We start from the raw sequence: 26,052 nt of genomic DNA on the forward strand, positions 1-26,052 counted from the left end.
AAAGCGTCAGAGCCTTTTGTTACTGTTCGAGGCCCTATTCATCTTGCGGTAAATTCATTTCGATTTCTATAAGAAAATGTATACGTTTATAATAGAAGTAAAAAGTTTTTATACGATTACTTCTACTTTATTCAGAATCCTATTAAAAATTATTCACGTTGGGTACAGCGACGAGGTAGGAAGTAAACGATTAATATTCAAGCTTTTAAAAGTCTTAAGGGATTTGCTTTGAAAAATATAATTAATTTCTCAATAGTATAACAACACACAGTCATGATTATACATATGAGTTGTGTGTTTATTTTAACATCTGGGAAAATAATAATTTCACTAGGTAATGTTTCAAGCGTCTATTGCGGTGGCTGCTTAAAATCAGGCGACCGAACGCTTGTTTGTCACCGTCGTATCATAAGATTTTAAACCATTTTGTGGCAAAAATACCTTAGATCATTTTGGAAAAGAGCTAATACTCTTCAACCTGCTGTATAGATTTTTATCAAGCATAGCTAAGAACCACCGCAATGAAACTCGCTTTAACGTAAAAAAAAACACATCAAAGTCGGTCCACCCGTTTAAGAGCTACGATGCCACAGAAAGACACACAGACACACATTGGCGTCAAATGTATAACACCCCTCTTTTTGCGTCGGGGTAAAAAATATCAAGGTAAACACTGATATACTCGTACTTAATGTTGGTCTCCTAATAAGACTTGTTTACTGTTTTATATTTATGCACTATTGTCACATATTGTGTACTTATTTACTTTTTTATAATTAAAATTGTTGATCATTTTGTAGAAGTACTTAGGAACCTATATTAAATCACATTTACAATCGGGTCTATCACGAATTTAAAAAATATCGCAATTTTATTATTTATAAATTCGCGATGACCCGATTGTAAAAGTGATTTAATATGTGTTCGAAAAGTGAAAGCTTGAAATGTTATTCTTAGGTACCTACTTAACTCAATCAATATTAAATCTAATAAGCATTTCTTAAAATAGATCTATTGCCTTTATTTATTTACCTTAATCTTAGTAAAAGTCTTTATTTACCTAAATCTTAAAGATAGGAGTATCTTTTATAGTAAAATTTTCCGAACTATATTTTTTTTTTTTTATTACCTAATTTGAAAATCAGATTTTTTTTTAATTTAAACGAATAGAAAACTAGTGCAAGACTAAGTATATATGTCTTAATCAAAATTTTCAAATTTTGAAGTCGACCAGGCGTGCGATGCCCGAAAGCTCCAAGAAAAAATAATTTATTGTAATAAGTCCTCGTGAACATTCGCAACCGCTCGGCTCATCTCGCTTCCGCCGCGCACCCCTCTCCCCACCACCGAACGTATACTCGACTGCAATGCCTGTACTCGCATCAGTTTACTTACCGCAGCGTCAGAGCACGGTCGCGCCGCTCGACGCTACGCACGGACGATATTTCAGTAAAACACGCTTATCACTAACGTGTTTCAGCAACAAAACTCGGACTCTGAAAATTTAACAAAATCGCCAAATGAATAAAAGAAGACTTTGTGTATTAGTTTTAGTGAAAATACTTGACTTTTCGTAAAAGTGGACTGTTTACGTGATTTTTGTTTACATCTCCAAGGATACATTAGAAAGCTGTGAATAAATACCATCACATTATATGTGTTGGTATAACAAGGATTTTTTGATAAATTAACGCTGAAATAGACTTTATAAATTGATGGATACTTCACATCCGGCAAGGGGTCGAAACACACGAACACCGGCGGAAAAAACATGACACTGAGCCTATCGTGTCCTGTTTTCTTTCTTCCTTGATATTTGATTTACCTCATAATGGCTCTTCACAAAAGTTCTTCAAGAAAACAAGCCTTCAGCCAAATTTTATTTTGGTTTGTCGTTGGACTTAATGTTGCCGATCAGAGCTCATTACCGCTCAAATATGAAGCTCCAGACGATTGTCAGTGGTGGCTACGAGGCCCGAACAACTCCCACGAAGTTTCTCTCACATGTAAGCTTCGTACGATAAACAGCGAATTCGACACAACAAACTTCAGTGTCATCCCTTCAGAACATACAACGTCACTTAGAATAGAATGTAATGAAGAAATGATGTACAAAAGCTCATTAGACGACAGAAGTTTCGCCCATTTAATAAAACTACGTGAACTTGTTTTGGATAACTGTAAAATTGGAAGATGGCCGCCTGGTGTACTTTCGGGTTTGAGAGATCTTCGAAATTTAACGATCCGAACGAAAAATACGGAGTGGGCCGCTATGAGCCTAGAGATAGCATCAGAAAGCTTTGCGGCGGTTCGGCAGTTAGAGAAGTTGGATCTGAGTTTTAACAACATTTGGTCGTTCCCTGAAAACTTGTTTTGCCCTCTGACGAACTTAGTATACTTAAATGTTTCGTCAAACCGACTGCTGGACGTGAGTGATCTGGGATTCCGGGAACACGCAGTTCACCAGGCTCTTATAAGCGAACAAGATGGACCAGTTCCTTCGTCATCCCTACCTCATGCTTCGTGTTCCTTAGATATTGAAGTCCTGGATGCTTCAAACAACCGTTTTGTGTTAATGCCTGAAAATGGCTTCATGTCTTTGAGAAGGTTGAAAGAATTGCATATTCACGATAATGAAATATCTATGGTGTCAGAAAAAGCTCTATCGGGCTTGAAGCAACTACAAATAATAGATCTATCGAATAATAAAATTGTCGCCCTACCGCAAGACTTATTTAAGGATTGTAAGACGGTAATTAAAGAAATTTACCTGCAAAATAATTCCATAAGTGTATTATCGCCGAATCTCTTTGCCAACTTGGACCAATTGTTGGCATTAGACCTGTCAAATAATCATCTAACGAGTACTTGGGTCACAGAAAACACGTTTAGGGGTCTTATAAGAATGGTCCTGTTGAACCTATCGAATAACCGATTGACCAAACTAGACCCGAAGATATTCAAGGATTTATACACGCTACAAATATTGAATGTTCAACACAATTCTTTAGAAAATATTGCTGCCGATACATTTGCACCAATGAACAACCTACATACGCTTATTTTGTCATACAATAAAATAAAACATATCGATGCCTATGCCTTAAATGGTCTCTACGTATTGTCGTTGCTATCTATCGACAATAATCATCTAGAAGAACTCCACCCTGAAGCATTTAGAAATACATCCTCCCTGCAAGATTTAAATTTAAATGGAAATCGATTAAAGAAAGTACCCATAGCGCTAAGAAACATGAGATTATTGCGAACATTGGATCTAGGAGAAAATCAGATAACATTGCTTGAAGAGCCCGGCTTTGTCGGTTTGCATAACGTATATGGACTGCGACTTATCGGAAATAAAATAGAAAACATAAGCAAAGACGTGTTTTCTGATTTACCTTCGTTGCAAATATTGAATTTAGCTCGTAATAAACTGAAGAAAATCAACATCAATGCGTTTGATACCCTTACTAATTTACAAGCTATTAGATTGGATGCTAACCAGCTCACAGATATCCAAGGTCTATTTGCAAACATCCCCTCTCTGTTGTGGTTAAACGTGTCAGATAACCAAGTAGAATGGTTTGACTACGCTTTTATACCGACGGGACTTCAATGGTTGGACCTACATTGCAACAATATCAAAGAATTGGGCAATAACTACCGTTTGAATAAAGAGCTGCGCCTGCAGACATTAGACGCGAGCTTCAATAAAATGACAAAAATATCTACCTTTTCCATACCCGACAGCGTGGAACTTCTGTTCTTAAATGATAATCAAATTACACAAGTTGAAGCTCAAACTTTTGTTGGAAAAACCAATTTAACGAGAGTCGATTTGTATGCTAATCAGATAACTAGTATGGATCTCAATGCGCTTCGTCTAACTCCGGTCGATCCAGGTCGCCCTCTGCCCGAGTTTTACATTGGCGGAAATCCTTTTCAGTGTGATTGTACAATGGAGTGGCTACAACGAATTAACAAACTCGATCATCTCAGACAACACCCTAGGGTAATGGACCTAGAGAGCATATACTGCAAGTTGTTATATAATAGAGAAAGGACTTATATACCGCTTATCGAGGCGGAATCTTCCCAGTTTTTGTGTACATATAAAACTCATTGTTTTACGTTGTGTCATTGTTGTGATTTTGACGCTTGTGATTGTGAAATGACGTGCCCATCGAACTGTACATGTTATCATGATCAACCGTGGTCGGCAAATATTGTGGACTGTTCGGCTGCTGGGTACGCGGAAATACCCAACAGCATACCTATGGACGCTACTCAACTATATCTAGACGGTAACAACTTTGGTGGTTTAGCAAGTCACGCTTTTATAGGTCGTAAAAACTTAGATATATTATACGCTAATAATTCAAATATTGACGCTCTGTATAATAATACATTTAGTGGACTAAAACGCTTAAAAGTTTTGCATCTAGAAAAAAATAACATAAAAGAGCTGCTCGGCTTTGAATTGTCGCCTCTGGAGAATTTACGAGAGCTACATCTACAAGACAATAAAATACACTATATCGATAATCGGACCTTCATAGAGCTAAGGCGTTTAGAAGTGCTACGTTTGGAAGGGAATAACATTTACGGCTTCGCGGTATGGCAGTTTACAGTGAACCCATATTTAGTAGAGATAAGCCTGTCTCGAAACCCATGGTCGTGCGATTGTCAATACATGAACAAATTCAGAAATTGGTTTAAAAATAACTTTGGAAAAGTGGAAGACGCTAACAAAATCACATGTGTATTCGATAATGTAACCAACGCCGTCGGCCCTCTCATGGCTGATTTCAATTCCACTATTTGCACAAGCCACGTCGGTGGCAGCTCCTCAATTATCGAAAATCAAGTTATAAATGATTACCTACCACTGCTTCTGATATCTCTATGCATATTTGTAATAAGTTCCGCATTAATATGTGGTGTATTTTACTGGAGGCGAGAGCTTCGCGTTTGGATTTACTACCATTGCGGATTTAGAATGTGCTACAAGAGCACAGCTTTCGATGATGAGGCCGATAAAGATCGGCTGTTTGATGCCTACATTAGTTATAGTGTCAAAGACGAGGCATTTGTGGCCCAGATGCTGGCGCCCGGCTTAGAATCAACGGACCCAAGTTTTCGACTATGCCTGCACTATCGAGATTTTAATGCTTCTGCTTATGTGGCAGATACGATCATTGAAGCCGTAGAATCATCTAAAAGGACTATAATAGTCCTATCCAAAAATTTCATTAACAACGAATGGTGCCGTTTCGAATTTAAGACGGCGCTCCACGAAGTACTAAAAGAGAGACGAAGAAGACTGATAATAATATTACTAGGCGAGCTGCCGAACAGAGACATTGATCCCGAACTAAGGCTGTGTTTGAAGGCGAACACGTGTATAGAGTGGGGTGATAGGCAGTTTTGGCAAAAGTTAAGGTTCGCGATGCCAGACTTGAGAAAGTGTCAGTATCACCGTTCGACGGTGAATATTTACGCGTCAGTGTCCCCGGTGGGGGCTGGGCGGGCGCCGGCGCCGCCCCCGCCCCCGCCGCCGGGCAAGCTACCTCCTCTGCTGGGCGACGGGCTGGCGCTCTCGGCCAGCGTGCACGCTCGCGATGCGCACGCACACCGCATGCCGCCGCACGCGCAACTTTGGGCGTAGCGTATGCTTCAACGCAGGTAAAATTCCCTCTTAAAACGCTTAAGCGTATTAGTCCAAAAAAGTGATAATTAAATTTAAGTATGTACGTTCCATATAAATATTTATTTTAGTCTAAGGTGTATAGCATCACAATCCGCATTTAATTGTACAAGTAGGGTAAGATTATGAAGAAGGTCGGATTATTTTCCTACTATCTGCGATAGTAATTTATAGATACACGAATAACACATGTAAATATACTGTAGCTAAAATCTCAATCGACTTATCTTCTATGATTTATTTTTATTGCTTAAATTATTATAATACCTACCAAAGTTTTATGTACAGATGCATTTATAATAATTATTTGTTAATATTATGATTGTCATACAAAAGACTGTAAATATTAAAATATGTAAAAAACTGTAAATATGAACAGGAATACGAAAAAGGAAAACTGAAATAAACACAATTTGAATTTATAATTTTGTTTTGTTTTATTTTATTTTATGCCGTCTTTATTTGCTGTTTTTTTATTTAAATAAAAGTTAGGTTTTCAGGGAACAAAAGCTGCAAAAGTTAGGTCAGGCAAAACAAATATCATGAAAGAACTTACCAAATTCGATTTTCAAATTATATTGGTATACTTTACCTACTAGTTAAAAAGCACTCATTTTTAAAAGCGTCAACTAACTGCCTGAGCAAAGTTGACTTGTTGTAACGTTCGTCAAATGCAAACATGTTGGAAATTCGAAGTCACTCCACTAAAGTTGAGTGCTCGTAAAAGGAGCCCAATAATGCTGTTACTGGAGATGCCTCGTCTGGAACTGTAAGTGGTGTAGGTACATGATACCATGGTTATTTAAAAGAATATTATTTAGATAGTATAGACCAAAACTATGAAAGACAATATGTTTAGGGTCATTTCGTTAATAACTACATATACACATTATGTATAATTTCTAAAATTTGATATTTCCTACAGTTTATTGGTATGTTAATGGGTAAGTAATAATATACAGTCTCTAAGAAAATCAATTTACATATTTGGGTTTGACAAAAACATTAATAGCTAATCTAATACATGGGTATATTTAAAATAGAAAAAAAAGAGTAAATTCGATATTTGCGCAAATAATTGCCTAAAATAAAGCCACAAAATATACCTTAGTAGACTTCGAATATGTATGTACCTATTTAGAAAGTTTTAATCAGACTTTTTTTTTTAATGTAAAACTAGTTATTAAAATAAATCATGTATCCAGTCTATTATTAAGACCTATATTTGTGTAGTAATTAGAACAAAATCGGTCACATTTAAGTAAAATGCAACCTCGTTCACTGTTAATACTGAATACGGCAATTTAGTGGCCAGTTTTGCTTATTACTAGTGGCCAGTTATAAATAATTTATATTTATCAAAAACACATAAGTACCATGACTCAAATGAATAGCCGTCTAACATCTGTCGGCTTCAGAACCTGTAACTCAATAATCTTGTGCAGTGTAGAGAGTTCTTAGTTCTCTGCCACGATCAGGTGCAAGTTTCCTGCGATATATTGCTAAATTGAAATTACAGTCAGGTAATATAGTTGCCGGTGCTTCTACTTATTGACTAACTATACGGAGTGTGCGTAGGTATATTAAAACCTGATATATAATATCGAAGTTAAAGGAAGGTAATTCGTAAAGTACTAACATTTTAATGCATTATTTATATAACGTGATAAAATGAAAATATTCTTTTGTAGTTATAGGGACCTAGGGACTAAAGAGAAATTCTTGTATTTCTCGTTATCACTTTCAAAATGTTTCCGCTGCCTATTTTCTATATTTAATGTCGAACATTGCAATGGCTTTCAATTTCAACTCGGTTTATAACTAAAAAGGTAAACCTAAGTTTAGACAGTAGAAATTAGTTTTCTGATAGGTAACTGTAAGAAATAAGTAACTGGCAAAAACTTTGGACAAAAACCGGCAATCAAGAATTAAAGAAACATTTCCAAGCTTTTACAAATGGTGCCCTTTGATTCCGCCAGCCGACATCGTGACAAGCGTGTCATATTAACGCTTTTTGTCTCGCCTGCCGGGAACGCTGCTCCGTCGGCTCAATGAAACTGCTATTATCTCAGCGCGGACAAATCAAAACGAAATCAACATCGGTTTCCCTTCTGCCGGTCGCACCCTTATCAACCGACGACGGGTCAGCGCGGGAATAATGGGAAAACTTATTTCCACCAACCCTGGTCTCGATTTTATCGGATACACCCTGTTTGTTAGTTAGTCTTTACAACTGTAAATTGCTCGAAGTTAGTACTGAGAATGCGACTTTAACAAGACGTTGGCACTTGAGACTATGTTTCTCAATTGTTCAAACATGTGCAGATGTAGTGCATAATTATTTTCCATCGTATTTTCACGGAAACGTACGAACGTGTCTTGCCATTTCAGTCAGTCTCGGTACAAAAAGTTCTGAGGTTTGACTGAATTAGCATGACAAATACGAACGTTTCCGAGAAAATACGATGGAAAACAATTATGCACTACATCTGTAACACGAAATGTTTGATTCATGAACACATAACTATTTATGTAAGTATATAGCGCACATGAGGATTGAAATGAATTTACTTGACGATTCATTATACATTAAAGATAGTGTCGTAAGTACTTCGAATTTTCGACTAATTTATAATTTGCCTATGCATATCGCTTGTACTTACTTATCGAAGACATAGCAATTCTCTAAGTAAGAGTAATCAAAATTAATTAGTAAGATTCAATTAAGCTCAATAAAGGCTTAAGTATCTATATTCAGGAAAAATACTTCATATATGCAATAAAACTGCTATATAGCAGTAATTTTCGAGTAGTTTTTAGGGTTCCGTACCTACCTCAAAAGGAGAAAATGAAACCCTTATCAGGATTGTCCGTCCATCCGTCTCCAGTCTGTCTGTCTGTCAAGACCCTTTAACTTGGGAACGCGTAGAGGTATCGAGATAAAATTAAAACCATATATTCAGGTCTACAGTGCCATGAAGCTGTAAAAAAATCTAACTTCTAAGTTAACGTAAAAAAAGATACGGACGTTTAATGCAGTAAAAAACATACATTTCGAAATTTATATAGTACTTTCCGTTGACCTAGAACTATGAAATTTGGCAAGAAATATCGTTTTATACTACAAGTACAGGGAAAAATCTCAAAACTGTACTTACAAATATATTTATATTTTTTTACTAATTTTAGTTTAAAAAAAGTTATATTTGTACGGAACACTCGGTGGGCGAATCCGACTCGCACTTCATTCACAGCATAAATAATATACAAATTCTTATAATATTAAGGAATATCGTTCACAATAGGTATTTCATAATCAATATGATCATAATTACATGTGGTGTCATATCTTATTACCTGTAAAATACACCTAAGACACAAAAGTAAAAATGCGTAAAATATTATCTATCTCATAAAATATATTCACATAATGCTAACACAACGGCGGGATAATGGAATTAGTTGGTAATTAATTTTGGTACTTCAGTGAAGAGGGATGAAGATAACATTGTGTGGAAAATTTCAGCTACGCACCGTGTACGTTTTGATAGTTATTAGTGAACCACAATAGGCCTCTGTGTGCTTAAGTTTTAATTTAGTTATCAAGGGTAGAACGAGTTTGATTGTAATGGGCTCCGCTCTATTTTTGGACAAACGAATGCTTATTACATTTGAATATGTGATGTGAATAAGCAAATTCAAAAACTTTATTTACTTTTTAACTGCAATAAGGAAATTTTAGGGTATGAATGTTAAAGAAAATATTTCAAAACAAAATATACGAAATACCTTTTAAAAGCGATAAAATAGGCAAACATTTTACGATAATTGTGGTAATAACAATTATTTTGGCAATATTGAAGTGATGACATTCAAAATCAAAATATTCTTTATTCAAATTAGGCCTAGCAACAAGCACTTTTAAATTGTCAAGTTTTACAAATATCGCCAGAATATCAGAGCAATTTATTGATGCAGTTATTATTGTTCTTAAAAAACATTAAATTATTATAGATATGTCAAACTTAATAATAAGAATTCCACAAAAAGATCGTCGAACACCAAAACTGTATAAAAAATACTAGTATAGAAACTTTCTAGAATAAAAATCTAAATGTAAAAAAAAAACCAGATTACCTAATATACACATTGAGTTATCAATTTCATCATTATTAACATAATAATAAATAGTTAATTGTTTTCAATCACACTTGATCCCACGGTGTTTCATCATTTATGTAGTATTGTGTGCCTTTTGGGCTTTTGCCCAGTACTTATATCAGTTAAGTGAAGTAAGTACATCGGTGAGTGCCGCACGGACTCTTTGATCGATGTTATCCTATTTTAAATGTCGTTAAACTTTTAATAGGAATTCTAAGATATAAGCTTACTTAAACATGGAGGCTTAACAAAGAGACATCTGCTAGGAAAGCACCATATGGCATGACAAAAGACGCATACGCAATTTAATAGCACTCTGGTCTAAAATATCACCGTCCGTATAGAAAAACGTATATTGTCATTCGATAATCCTTTACGTACTTTAGAGATGTCACTGCAAGAGATCAGCTTTCGTCTAGGCAGCGGTATTGGGTTTGCGTAACTCAATACAAATTGTGAAACGCATCCAACATTCAAATGTATCTCTTAAGTACCTCTAAATAAGAACTACGTGACATTTCATATTAATATGTCGACCACAGACCGCAAAACAAGGACAATCGAGGACAAAAGGAGCTCAGATAATATCCCATCCCTTAATCACATGCACCGGTGCACTCGAAATAATGTTTGGTAGTCCAATAGAAAAACATTGGTACGATTCGTTTGTTCGAAATTCTATTTTTGGTAGGACAAATCTATTTGTGCATTAACAACCGGCCGTACAACATTTTTTCGGGTCGAATTTGTTGTCAAAATGTTAGAACTTCGGCGTCTCGTTCTAAATTTGAATAGTTTAATATAAAGGAATGTTGCTCGTGGCGCGTTCAGTGTTACAAAAGATTATCGTTAATTTCACGAAGGATTTCGTGACTTCTTGTACTTTTTAGTGACGTTAATTCAATCTGAACTTGGTCGAGAATGTGAACAGTGTCGGTGTTGGGAATTTTCGGAGCGCAGTAAATAGCTCGATGGGACCGTCATTATGGCGGGTTCATTCCGAGTTCCCAGCATTAGAGTAGGATGTTACTTGTATATCAAATATAACTATTATTAAAAAAAATCCTTGTTGAGTTACAAAAAAATTTGATTTTTGTTTTATAAAATGATGGATACGTAACGAGATATAACTAAGATATAAAGGGTCAGCTACGCGCTTGTGACATCACTAGAGCTAGAGTTGCAAACTTTAATCTACTCTAGAATCTACATACCATCAGAATGCTTGTTTGTCACTATCTTAGTATGTGTATATAAAATAAGCGAAATTATATCAGGGAAGGTAGCAAAGTATCAAACTATAACCTATAAATTTTTGAATTTTTATACTAGAAAATTGTCTTTAAAACTACTTAGTTAGCAGAAAACCAAGCGTTCATAAAACCAGCTACTATCATTCAACACAACCAATATAACCATAGAGATATGATCCTTAGTATTCATTTGCTCAGACCAAGTATGAATAAACCAGGCCATATTACCAGAGGGCTGTCCCCAAGGCAGCCTCGGTTTAGATAACCCAAAGACAGCGGTTTCCAGCACCGAGTGCCAATAATTGACTATCAAACTTGATATATCGCTTTCTCGGCGGCTTGACGGCGGTAGTTGGATGACTTATAGCCGTCTCCTCTGGGAATGCCAGCGTTTTGTTAACTCGCGCAAAACGGACTCTGATTTTCTTGTCAGGGACTGATTGCTGAAGCTAGATTTAAAAAGCTAATGAGTTTGCAAGAAGTAATTAGCTGAGCAATAGTTTACTTAAAATACGTCTAAAGTGAAGTATAGCTCGGGTAAGTCATATAAGTTAAGTATTCCTACTCTATATTTCGATTTAATTAGAAAACCAATCATCGATATTAAATTCGTGGAAAAACGGCCTTTCATACGTAAAATTATAAACTGAATCCATAGCAGTCGTGACATAGATGTCACAAATACGTTATTGAAACTAAAAATTAATACTAAAATTACAGGCTTTGGTAACGAATAAAATTATAGCATTCAAATTATTTATTTATGAGTTAAAATAGTGGTTACACGTGATAACAAAGGCCCAACCCATTGAATATTGAACACGCCGCTATAATTCTCAATGAGTCTGCCCTGCTTAAGCTCGGGGTTATGAAATTTTAATCAAAGTTCGTAGCCCTCGGAGTATTGGCGCGGATACACTTTAATGGAACCTATGTTAGTGTTTCCTTGTTTCTTGTTCAAGGTGCTTTAATCAGGAATATGTTAGCCTGTTTGGATGTCTAAGGTAGACCTCAAAGTTCGGTAAACCTGCTTTCAACAGGCTAAAAGCATAGGGTTAATAGTATAGGTATTTAAGTCTACACTCTTGAACTTTGTAAATTGAGAGTTTGATACGGGTTTTCGTTTATGAATAAGTAAGATCGCTGAAATGTAATACATATGTAGTAGACATTATGTTCGTACAATTACGTCGTGTAAAACTGCTAACAAAACCTTTCTGAGACCTTGCGTATTTTGAACCTTTATCGGGTAAGGGTTCCGAATTCAAAAACAAAATAACTGAGTCTGGGTCTCAGGAGGTTATCCTGAATACGGTTTTCCGTGTTCACCGTCTACTCTTTCAAAGTTGGATAATACCTTGGATATATAACGATACCTAATTCACCAAAATCGGCTATTAAAGTTGTGACGCTATGGCGGAACACGACAATTATCTATACCTATACATATGGGGTCGGTTATAAATGTTTTTTTTTTCTATTTATTATTTCATCAATACCTTGATTGAAAATCGACTTGTAATATACATGATACTATTAAATACAAGTTAGCTATGCATTTTATGTACACTAGAATCCGCTTCTAATGATATCGAAGGGAAGTGGCAAACACGTCATACTAAGCGGATGTCATATAAAGCAGAGTTGATTAACTTCTTATTTTTGTTAGTTTTTCCAAATTAATCTCAAAGTCCTTTGTGAAAGATGAGTTTTATTAACCTTGTACCAATTATCAACTTTCACCGCGAATCAAAACTACCTACTTAAACGCTACGCACGCACTAAACGTCCTCGCAGGGAGACAAGATGTAGGGACGGCCACGAAATCCAGCTAATATGTCAGTATAACCGGACATAATTTCATAAAAATAGGATTTATAGGTCATTTGTCACTATAAGAAAAGTCAGCTTATCCGACTTTGTCACAAAGAATTTTATATGGAAACCAAACTTCGCACAGTAATTACGTCATTAAGCGGTTGGTCAGTATAAGCGGAGTCATAATAAACGGATTCCATGTTAGATTTATGATCCCACCCACCCATTATAAAAACAGTTTGTACAGATAACGCACAGAAAATTAATAACTAAAAAAAAATTACACGTCACTCATTTTCAGTACGGCGCTGACATCTGCTTGATCATTAGCACAACCAGAGTGTGGAATTAAAAAATGCCTCGAGCTGACGACCAGAGCCATTAATTTTCGTTTGTCATACGCTACTAATTTGTAAAATTTACTGCACCCTACTAATAGCACTGTTTCCGGCAACATATCACTGAAAATTTTAATAATTCTAAGAACTTTTTCTTAAATAGGAACCCGTAAACGTATTTATGTGTCAGTTAGTACCAATAATCATCAGAAACGGCTATCAAAATGTAGTTAAAATCGTTTGTTAATGTTATTATGTATTATATGAGCTACTGGTGTGGTCTTTTCTAATGGATGAAAAAATGCTATTAAATAAAGTTTAAGAATTAGTCGTCATTCAAATATTATATGTCAGAAAAAATTTAAATCTTTGTAACTGTCTTATAGGTTACATAAAATTAATTTTTGTGATTAAACTTAGAAGTATTTTTTTAATTTAAATTGCCAATATCGGGGCCTAACTCTAGTTTAATTTTGCGGTACACATTTACTTTCAACAATTTCCTTGAGGCTTTCGGCGTAGAGCCTGCTCGTTCTATATTAAAAGGTTTTATAGAGTAGTCCTAAGTTTCCAACCCAATAGAGTAGAAAAATGAGCGATCATTGCTGCCCAAATAAAACTATGATATCACACATAAGTCACAATTTCCGAATCATACTTTCCACTTACCTTTCTTTAACTCTTGAAAGGAAGCAATAAATTACCGCATATAATGCCTTCCGCTTTTTATGCAGCGTTAACAATATTTACAGCATAGGTTCGGCACCTGGTCATTCGACATGTCAAGAGAGTTCGACGCAACCATAAATACAAAGCGATATGTATTCGTAAGCCGCCTGAGGTCAAATTTAATTATCATGTAGACGATGAATGTTCATGCGTAGACTTGGATGCCTGCGGGCGGTGTAACGTACCTAGTAGACCTAGTATTTTGACGAGAAGAAGTATTTCGAATTACTGTTAGTTTTTGGTGCTTAAAAAATTAAATCAAAATCAAATAAATTATTATAATTGTAAGTTCTGTTTAGGTAACGTTTCGTATAATTAATAGATATTTAAACCAACAAAAACCAGTGTTCAGCAGGGGAAATTTCTTAACCAGTAAATTCCTTGTCATCAAGTAACTGAATTTGTTAAAAATTGCGAGTTCTTTTTGCATTCCTTTAATCAAACATGACCAAGATAAAAATAAGACAAAAAAATACAATTACGGGGCTAGCCTGTTACTTTAATAGCAACATACCTATTAGGTATATAACTTCACTGCTTCTGACATTTCATCTCAATTTTCTTTATACCAAGTATTCGAGTGTCAGCTACCAGTGATAGACTAGTAAAAATAGGTATTTTTACTTGATATCTTTGAACGCCCAAGGCTCTATTGGTTCCTCAGCACTCTTTTAAGAAACGCCTACAGTAATGAATAAATGGTCTATTCCGAAAAGGCTATATTTCAGCGGGCAACTTAAACAATAGTTAAAATAATGGTGTCGATGCTCAAGAACATTTATTTAGAATCATTTAAATAAATCAATGCATAAAATTAGAGCCTGTTACCATGTATGATTTATTTGACAGTTCATTTGTTAAATACAAATTTGGTTAGATACTCATAATTTTGTAAAGAATGTCATGCATAAAGAAAAGTCGTTTTAATAAGATTATTTTTAATATAATAGATCACGTCACTAAACTGCTAAAATATTAAATAATTTTAATTAAGTTTGTTTTAAATTTAAAGGCAAAACAGTGTAGGTGTACTGTGGACTGGAAATAAGCAAAATGTTGTCTTACTACTCGTCTGCCCCTAAAGCTTAACTCATTTATAAAAGAGGGTTCAAAAAACCGCAGCTATCATTCTATCTTTAATTCATCGAAGGTTTAAGACGCCAATTAAAATAAAATAATAAAACTTTTGTTTCAACGCACACAAAAAGACCGGCGACTATTTTATTCCAACTTTTTATTCCCAGTAAGGCATGGTAATTAAGTGGGGTCAGCTAGGTTCCGGCTGTCATACAAAGTTAAACTTTTATTTATCAGCGCAAATAAGTGTGAGGATTAAAATTACATATTTTGTCCCTATGTAAAAAATAACTACATCAAAATTAATATAGGTAATACCGAAGTATACGTATAAAATTATTTGACAAATGTTTTATTAGCTTGGGTTCTCTAGGTAGGTAGGTTGTCTGGAAGATATCGCTTTTTAACGATAATACTGCCTGTTGTTTACCTCTGCTTGTGTTTCTGGTTTCTTTTGTATTGTTTTCTTTTAATGAGGTGTGCAATAATAGTAGTTTATGTGACTGCTACATAATGAAAGGCATTAAAATACCAGTGTGGATTTAAAAAACGAACAAAGTGAGTTTCTTAAAAGGATCACACGAGTGTTTTAATGCCTAATTACGTACAGTACATACACTACTTTATCTACACATATATTATAAACTTTATATTATACATATATATTCACTAACCTTGTATTTCAGACGACATAAGTTTGTTTAAGAACAACAAAACAAGTTAATTTTACACTTAAAACTGTTTAATTCATAAACAAATGAATGAAGGCCCTATTATCATATCACTTGAGATCAAATGTCGTACGGTTTATATTAAAAAAACATACTGAATTGACGTTTCGTACCGATAACTCATAGGTATCTATGGATACCAGAATAGAGACCCACTTGAGTTTTGAAAGCTGTTCCAAATTTAAAAATCCTTACAAAAATCGATACTTAACTGTAATAACATTAAAGTATAGATTTTACCTACTACCACAGACAAGAAAGTTCTCATAGTAAAATTACTTACTTACTTACTTACTCCTCTTGCGCAGCGACCCAAAGTGTGTCTTGGCCTCCAACACGACAGTTCGCCACTGATCCCGGTCCTGTGCAGTTTCTCGCCAGTCTTGGACCTGGAGCTCGCACAGATCAGCGTCCACCACATCCGCCCATCGGTACCTAGGTCGCCCGACCGGGCGGCGTGCTGTCGGTTTTCCCTCAAACGCTCTTTTCACCGCCCGATCGTCTCCCATTCGCGGTTTCTGAACGCATTTTAGAGGACTAATGATATGTGCGTAGATAAAGAGTATTGTATTGTACGAGTATAACACTGATTAGCTTCAATATCTCATAGTTATGTAAAACTATCCTACAATATTTCAATTTTATCTACATATCGGATTAGTAAGAGTAGTTCTCAGCGTTAAACAGTCTGGTTTATTTTTAATTCCAGAGATAAAAGACCGATTCACGACGTTATTAGTTTTTGTATGGAATAGCGGCATCAAGCGCTATAAGCATTAAAGCGAGACGGGCTATCGGCTCTAAGCGCGAACCTAACTCAATTGACGTACACAGAAAATTCCTTTAATCGATGATGTAGAATTTGCTTATCCTTAGATTTTACTGGAAGTTAAAACATGTAGTGATGGCGGTAAAAATATATGTGTACATTTTCAACCTTGTTACGCTGCAATGTAGATATGTACATTTCTTTAAGTCAATTATCGACGTAATATATCGCGGATATTAGAGACAAAGTAATCTATAAAAGTTTAGAAGTCAAACCAAAGCAGCTGAGACTATAAAATAAGTCCAACAATTGCTACTATTATTATACGGCACTTTTACAACATGTCGTCCAATAACGACGCTATTTCCTTAATTAAACAAGGCTAGTTGCTAAACAATTATACATTGTGTAACAACTGACTCAGTAATCTCTAGTTGCCTCGTCTAGTGCCTTTATATCCCCGGCGTGATCCGCCGGGCCTTCAACCGTATAAGGATTAGGAATTCGTGCGGATTTGCTTAAAGGGGAAATGGGAGAAAATTGAGAATTGTTTCCTCTACCACACACTGAGCAAAGCTATCTGCGATTAAACGGAATGTTAGCAAATTCGTAGACGTTTAATGGAGATACTGCAATAGCTTGAATAACAGTTAACTAATCTCCTGCTGTATTATAGAAACAATAACATCGAACTCAAAATTGTACACAATGTGGCAATTTTCAGTCTCCAACTACCCTTTCCTTGACACAATGATCAAACCCTTCTCTCATTCTCTACACACAGTCAAAACAGTCACAAAAAATATATTTTTTTTAACAGAAAGTAGCAACCAACTCAATTACTTAATTTCATTGAGGAACAAGAGCTGGGTTTCTAGGTTTATCGCTGTTTCATCGTAAACAACCTTCTAGTGCACGCGGATAATGCGATTAAAACGGCCAATTAAAATAAACACTTTATTACGAGTAATAGCATCAAATACTATCAAATTATATTGTAGTTTGCAACAGGAGTCGTAGCACGGTACGCTTATCACCATGTCTGTCACGTTCTAACAAGTATGTGAGTGCGAAAGTGACGGACTTAGTGATAGGGGAAACCATGCTGCGCGGGCAGGACGCCACTTCTAATTACGTAAGTTTTAAAGCCCTAGGCCTATAAAATCGTACTAACCGTAAGTACTTATGACTTGGTTTCCGTTAATGGCGACGAACTAAATGCTTTCGCTAATTTAACTCTAAGTATAATAAGCTACCTAGCTACATTTCTATATATTTGTTTTTCACAAAGGTATCAAAATAGTACTAAATAATAATAAAAAGACTGAACTGCACCTGGGAATCTCCAAACTAATTGCAAAATATGAATGTGAAAGTCATTGAACTAAATTACAATATAGTAAATGAGTCATGTCGTCATCACACTATAATTCACAAAAGAATTTCTAAATTTACAATTTCATAAACAGTATACGTAAAAAAATCTCTTACTTTTGTTCGTCGCAATGGCTTTACCGCCGGGATTCGGAAGGACCCTCTGTTCAATTTCTTCAAGTTATTTATGACGATGTTGATAGTAAACGAAAGCCGAAATTGAACCAAATTTGCATACAAGGGATGCGTAAAACGAAACGGAGAATTCGGTGAAACCAACTTTGTCTTTACGACTGACGATTCTATTCATAGTACCGAGTTCTTTGTGAGTTTCGTTACGATTTTCGATTTGGGTCATGACTTAGTTTAAATTGAGTGGCAGGAGGTTTAAAGGACAAGTAAAGGATGGGCACTGCCCATTGGCAGTGACTTGGGGGACGTTTTTTATTTATAAAGCCTTACTTTTAAGTTTATTTGTAGTTTTAAATATTATTATTTTGATTAAAAAAGTTATATGAGTAAAGGATCCACATTTTCATATAATATCGAGATTCGTTAGCTTATTTTCCTAAATACAGGTACTTTCTGCATACATGTACAGGCAAGTAATAATTTTGATATTACCTATAATATCATCAAAATGTGAATTAATACCATTTGTTTACCTGAAACAATATTCAATTGAGTTCAGTTTAAACAATTCTGATTTATACTACTACTACTTTGTCGAAAAAGGTTGGATCTCTTGTTTCCAGCTAAACACAAATACAAACGAACATAATACTCGTAGATACTTATTATATCCTGTACTTACAAAATATTAGGTTTTTGCACTAGCCGAAACCGAGGTGTCGATCCGACAGACCGACGACACGCCTACCCCGCCCAGTGCTCTTTTTTCACCTCGTGCTCACCGTCGTTAGTGTTGGCGCCAATATCACTGTCGGATACGAAATTGTCTCCGTTAACGACATCGGTGATCGGTGTCGGGGACACAAAGTCAAAGCGTTTAGTATTCACGTGCCGAAACATGACTGTCGTTCTTCTTAAACTGACGGTTGTTATAGAGAGACAATAGGCCTTTGATGTACTAGATTGCTGAAGCTATTGCATCAATAAAATCCATTCAATTCAGTTAAAGATGACAAATTTAAACAAAGGATGTTAAAAGCCTCAATTGTAAAACAAGCCCGTTGTTGTCGTATTGGCTATAGGGCAAATTACTTCACAAGGATGCCGGCACTTTTACTTTCTCAGTAGCGACAAGGGATCGGCCGTCATAAACGAAAGTTTGGGCCTCCTATATTAATATTTATTGCTTTCTCTGTGTACCTACAGTTTCGTTATCGCGTTATAAATAGTTTTTATTCTCGCGTTCGCCCATTAAATGGCATACAAGGGAGTTTTATGAGGCCCTCCGTGTGATGGCAGACGCTGTCTTTAAGCCTTAACGGGAGTATTATTAGCCTTTGAAAGTAAAACTCGCTGTCACCCTGGTTGGTGTGTTGTGTTTAAAAATAAAACACTGGGTGACATCAAGCACGACATTTTAAGCAACAATGTGCAACTTACATACTTCAAGTACTTCAACACAAAACTGACACAATTAGAACATTTCTCAGTATCTTTTTACAGGCCTATAATATTAATATGTAAAAAAAAATTCTCTGGTGTAGGTAAATTCTTTGTGGGCTGTCGTGGTCACTCGTTGAGTTTATTTGGCGATGACACGTTGAACCATCTTCTGTTAATCTCTCTTGCTTATTCATTTATTGCCTGTAGCACTCGTCAGTGCTCTACAAATCTACATGATCCATCATCGTGGTTGTAATTCGTGATTTATATTTTATAAAAAAAGGAAAACCGGCCAAGTGCGCGTCGGACTCGCGCACGAAGGGTTCCGTACCATTACGCAAAAAAGGCAAAAAAGTCAAGTTTGTTGTATCGGAGCACTCAAATATTTATTTTATTCTGTTTTTAGTATTTGTTATAGCGGCAAGAAAAATACATCATCTGTGAAAATTTCAACTGACAGACAGACAGACGGACAGTGCTGTCTTAGTAATAGGGTCCCGTTTATACCTTTTGGGTACGGAACCCTAAAAATGACTACAATTCTGCAAATTTTCTTAACCACGTTTTTCCAATAGACATATTATTAAAATTTTATCTAGCTACTTGCTGTTAAACACACATAAACTGAGATAGTCTTAATAAGAGGTAGTAAAAAGGGACTGAAAATAAAACCTTAAAAGAGCTCATTCCTGTAAACCACTGATGGGAGAACATTATCCGAAAACGGTTCGGGAGCAAATATTGCGGCACAAATTCAGCAACGCGCACAGGGACTTATCTTTATGTACGTTTTTATGTATTTAGCAAAAAATGTTATCGGCCAGCAGTTAAACAAGGCCTTTAATGGTGGCCCTCCGAGCGTTATCGCCAAAAGTATATAAAGTAATTTTGAAGAATTATTACGAATTTTGCGTTTCCACCGTGCAATAAAGAAATTAAACAACAAAGATTTGCCTTGGAAAATATACTTTAAACTTTTTATTAAGAGTCATTTTTAAAGAGTACATAATTATACTGACCAAATTATTACTAGAAAAGAGTCAAAGCACATTTTAGTATGCATTGAAAAGCTGTTCAAATGAAAGTTTAAAGAAACTTTTCTCGGAACTAGCGTCTCAAAACGAATCGTATCTCACTTCTCACTAAAATCGTTTAGGCAATTTGTTTGAATTACTTTTCTATGCTAATCTGGATCGCGTCGCGAATACTTTTAAAGTAGAAAGAATGAAACCGGAGGTTTGAAGCGCTTCAAATCTTTAAATTGACTTTGCACATATTGATGCATGTTCTGGGAGCCGCAGCGCGTACGGAAAAATAAGATACTGCAACCTATTACAATGCGCTTTACATCGTAAATAATCGTCTTAGCGCGGTAAATAAATAAGTGTATAGACTGTTGGTTCGTGCGAGCGTTCCTATCTGATCTGAGCCCGGGACGCAGCAAAAGCCGGGAAAGTGCTGTTTAAGAGGCGAGATAGCGAATAACGTAGGAGGAACATAAGTTTTGCGGCGTGTTAAAAGATAATGAGTGCGGATATAGCTTATAAGAAAAGAAGACGTTGCGTACAGTCTTCGTAAGGGGACAATATTTTCTTATCTCGCGTGCTTGCGATCACAATACAGAGTTAAACCCTCTTTGTACATCCTAACGCACCTCGGTTCGTTTTAGGATTCGGAATTTATGTCCTCCCGAGACCAAGTTTAAAACCGAAGATTTAGCGGCTTCGCTAAGAGATACCAGCGCCTAGTCAGAGGTCAAACGTGGGGCTAAGTCAATTATAAAGAAGTCTCTTATTGAGTTGGAGCGTTTTGTTCTTGCGTTAAATGAGATGTTGATTAATTTATTAAAATCGAATTTGAGAATTTATCTTTACTAACTTCAATAGATTTACGATAAATGAGGTCTGGTAAAACTTTTGCAATGTTAAAACTATAATGAAAAGTTATTATTTTCATTTACGATTAGCTTCACAGGATCATATTTTATGACTCCTAAAAACCTTATTTAGTTTTATGTTCTCCACCACAAACAATAATCCTAGAAAGAAACAATAATTTTAATGTTAACGTTCATTTGGCAGCTAATCTAGCTAAGTGTAGGCATTAGTGACTTGAGTACTGACACAAGTGGCTCCGAATAATAGAGCTCTAAGTACAAAAAAACAAGCGGCCTGGTATATAATATATCATTACTTTTTAGGGTTCCGTACCTCAAAAGGAAAAAACGGAACCCTTATAGGATCATTCGTGCGTCTGTCTGTCTGTCTGTCCGTCTGTCACAGCCTATTTTCTCCGCAACTACTGAACCAATTAAGTTGAAATTTGGTATACATATGTAAGTTTGTGACCCGAAGACGGACATGTAACGTAAACAAATGAATTTTAAACATCGGGTCCACTTTTGGGAGGTAAATTAGAAAATTAAAAAATGAAGTTTTTCTAACTATATCGTGTTACATATCAAATGAAAGAGCTCATTGTGAGAATCTCATATATATTTTTTTATAATTTTAGGATAAATAGTTTTGAAGTTCACGAAAATAGGCAAAAAATGACCACCCCCCCCCTTTATCTCCTAAACTACTGGGTCTAAAATTTTGAAAAAAATACACAAAATATTTCGTTACCTATAGACCACAGGAAAATCTATTAGAAATGAGCAGTCAAGCGTGAGTTGGACTTAATTACTTAGTTTTTTATACGACCCCTACGGGTTTTTTAGACGTTTCACATGAAAAATACATTGTTTAAACTGTGTAATGTACGGAACCCTTGGAACGCGAGTCCGACTCGCACTTGGCCAGTTTTTTTATATACATATTTTACTGTTTCGATGTGCTATGAATTACTAAGAGAGTAATATAGTCATCTAATACAAATCAACTGTATTTCTCGAGTTGTATACCTATGTAAATAAAACTTAAAATCTATACACATTTTTCACACAAGAAAAACCTACATTTAAAAACTAGGTGGACAGCATGTGTATCTGGTTTTAGTAGTAGTTAATGGAAGGGACCATCTTCCCGGCCTGCCACTGTTTCCAGGAGACTGTTGGGGCTACCGGCGATACGTCTCAGCAGGGACGCGACACGTTTTCGCATTATCGCGTGAAAGCCATCCGTGCGCACCTCCGCGAACATGCCTGACGCACTGCAATACTTCGGGAGCCCCAACAGTATCCTGAAAGCGTTATTATATTGGACGCGCAGGGCGCTGTAGGCTTTTTTGAGTATACTGCAGGTGTAAAATGACTGACAGTATGCACGGTGGTCATGCGTTCATAAAACAGCGGTCGAAATTCGAAAGTCGCACTAAAAATCTAACAAACAGAACAACGTTTTATTATGATTGTATATGATCTGAAATTAGTGAAATATAGTCTTTGGGTTTTTTTGTGGAATTAAAGGCTTTTTAAACCTAAAAACAAATTAAAAGTAACAAAAATAAATTAAACTACGAACTAAACAAACTAAACTAAAACTACCTAAAAAGTCCTATAAATAAAAAATTGGCCCCAGGTCTGTGCCGTCCGGTAGGATGCCCAGAAGGCTGGCGGCGTTGCCGCGCTGAACGACAACGCCGTTTTTTTTAGGTAAATCTCGCAAACCAGTGATGTAGGGATCGGATGTCATCAAAAGTCTATTGAAACTTCAATGACGTAAAAAGGCTACCACCAAGACCTTCGGCAATCTTCGGTGGAATTATCACTTGTACACGATAAAGCACACTTTTGGCTACAAAATGACCTATAAATCACTACGGGACTCGAAAGGTTTCTGAACTAAAAGCTTCGAAATATCTTTCAAATCGAAATCGTCGTTGGTTATTTTAATGTCGCGTAAAATAAATATTACAATAAAACACGGCATAGAAAACAATTAAATTAAAAAAAATGTATAACATACCTCTGTGTACCTTCATTTAAATAATCATGGCTGTCACTAAACAAAACATGTAAATAATTAAATTTTAAGCAATAAGTAAATGTTCCGCTTTTCGATAACGCGTTCAAGTGTCATACGGTATGATAACTTTGACAGCTATTAGCAAAGATTTTGTTCAGATACATGCCAAATATTTTATGTTTTCTAAAACTACCTAGTATAAAGTATATCCTCCTAGCTAAAAAAGACAGTCAAAGTAGATCATAAATCTATTCGTATTTTGTCTTCTACCGTGACTTCCGTGGTATGCCCTAAATAGGGTAATCTTAAAGTTTTTGTTACACCTAGCAAATATATGGTTCAACATGTTACTCGTCATCGCCAGCGCCCTGCCGTGCGTTCCCTTTCGATATCCTTGTTGTCTGTGAGGGATGAAATAACCCAGTGCCCCAGGTATTTAAAATTCTTCAACTACTTTGAGAGGAGTGTCGCCAAGTTTAACCTGATTGACACGCGCTACATTAGCTCTTAGTCTTCGAGGCATTGTACCTGAGGCCATGAGAATCCGCATACCGCTCACATATCGTCAACAGGTCTTGTATGCCACTGAGTGATGGACTCAGCAACACCATATCGTCTGCGTAGCTTATGTTATTTATAAATTTACCGCCAACTGAGCATCCGACCATGGCATTGCTGAGCTCACCAATCAGCCGATCTACATACAAGCTGAAGAGCTTAGGTGACGTGAGCCCCCTCTGCCTCACCCCGCACTCCAGCCTATTTACAGGCTCAAACAATGAATCTGCCAACATTTTATTGATGATGGATAAGTTTGATGAAAAAGGAGGTAAAACTTTTTAAATAACTAACAGAAACGAAATTAGATCAGAATCAAAAATACTCATAAACACCGGTCTTTGAAAGCCAAAACATAAATAAGTATTTACATGTGAAGAACTAGAATTTGAAATGTCAAAGCCATAATTTATCAAAACACTAACGAATCTGAACTAAAAACTATTCAATTAGAAACATCATAGTGTTCTTTCAATCGTGATGAACTGACTTGTTCTTAATGAAAGATGGACACCCACATCAAGTCATGCAGCTTGCACAGGCACACACTTGGACGTTAAACGATACGAACATATCCCGTAGTTAATGAACTATTGCGTTGGCGGACAGGTAAATAAACTTAATCATTCCTATGATTGGCTCATCAATAACTACAAGATCGGTATGGAATAACAATTAGCTCAAACGTATATTGACACCCATTTGGTTAATTGGAATTCGTGCAAAGGTCCATGTTCCCACATACCATGTGAACGAGCGTGATTATAATAAATATAAGTCTGGACTGGACTGTGCAATACATATTTGTTTACATTAAGTGTTATTTTTAAACTACGGAGTTATCAGTTTTTGTCTAGACTAAACAAAGGAAACTGATCAATTCGAATAAATTTTATTTTTCACACCTTAAACGACATCTGAACACTATTTTTGTTAGAAACGAAAATAAACTTGAACAATGCAATTTCTTTTCTTTGAAAATAAACTGCGAAAGGTGTGTAAAAGACGAATCACTTAAGCTCAAACAACTAAAAGTACATTTGAAAGCAGTTTGAGCTAGAAAGCCAGATCTTATCGGGCATCTAGCGATTGATAGGAGCAATGCATCACCTGGCTTCCGTTGCAGCAACGATCTTGATTCGGCCCTAATGCACCTACCTCCCACATCCAAGCTCACGTGAGTCATGCTACCAACATTCAATGACCTCTCAGTCTACTAACGAAACTCAAACGCGCCGAAGCAACAGCATGCGGGTGTGAGAGATCTACCGATGCTAGTTTGGACACATCCTCAGTTGGGCTACTTGACGTTCCATAGATAAGATTGGCTCCCATCCGTTTAACACCTACATCGGCTACCGAATATTAATATTCAAATTTATTATTAGTGAGCGTGTTCGTTTTCTTTGCTTTCTTTGGAATTCCAGGAATATAGGGGAAAATTTCAAGTTTGTATAATAAAAATCGACCTTAAAGTTTACTAATACTCGTAGTAAGGAAACTTTTACAAAAAAAAATACCACTAGGTTTTATATAGCTTGACAACAAAATATTAAAACCAAATACAGGTAGGTATGTATTTATTTGCTATAAATATCTGAAAGTAAATAAACATTTCCAGCTATGTAAAAAATACACAACCTACGACAACATTCGGCATTTCCTTGGTATGGAGCTAAAGAAGATAATAGATAATTTAGATAACAAGAAAAAGCCATTCTGAGGCGTCGCTACCGAATAAATGGTGAATATTACTCAAGTGTTCAACGCAACTCTTGCGCGTAGGAAGCAATTCTGACATCCATCGACTACATTTATGCGGAATTTTATGTTCATTATACAGCAAATTATGTTGCATCATCTAAGGAAAAAATAAGTAATAATGAGGATCTAGAAGTCTAATCCAGGTTACCTATAGTTGGCAAAATGAAAGAAGCAGAATTTTCTGTGGGGTATAAACTATCTTTGTGAAAAAAAAAAGATTTATTGCAGTCTCTGAGTCCATAGTTTGATTAGTATTACACAATAAGAAAATACAATTTAAATACAGG

The 26,052-nt window shown here is 35.8% G+C and overlaps 1 protein-coding gene across 1 annotated transcript in view; it reads left to right on the forward strand.

The window, feature by feature from the left end:
* The first annotated feature begins 1,382 nt into the window (after nt 1–1,382).
* Nucleotides 1,383–26,052, forward strand: part of LOC134744534 (toll-like receptor 6) — a 125,540-nt gene continuing 100,870 nt past the window's right edge. Inside the window, exon 1 of the mRNA XM_063678341.1 lies at nt 1,383–5,688. Coding sequence (XP_063534411.1) covers nt 1,832–5,671 — 3,840 coding nt within the window. The 5' untranslated portion in view covers nt 1,383–1,831 and the 3' untranslated portion in view covers nt 5,672–5,688. The remainder of the gene's footprint in view (nt 5,689–26,052) is intronic.

This window comes from Cydia strobilella, chromosome 10, assembly GCF_947568885.1.
Source record: "Cydia strobilella chromosome 10, ilCydStro3.1, whole genome shotgun sequence".
NCBI lineage: Eukaryota > Metazoa > Arthropoda > Insecta > Lepidoptera > Tortricidae > Cydia > Cydia strobilella.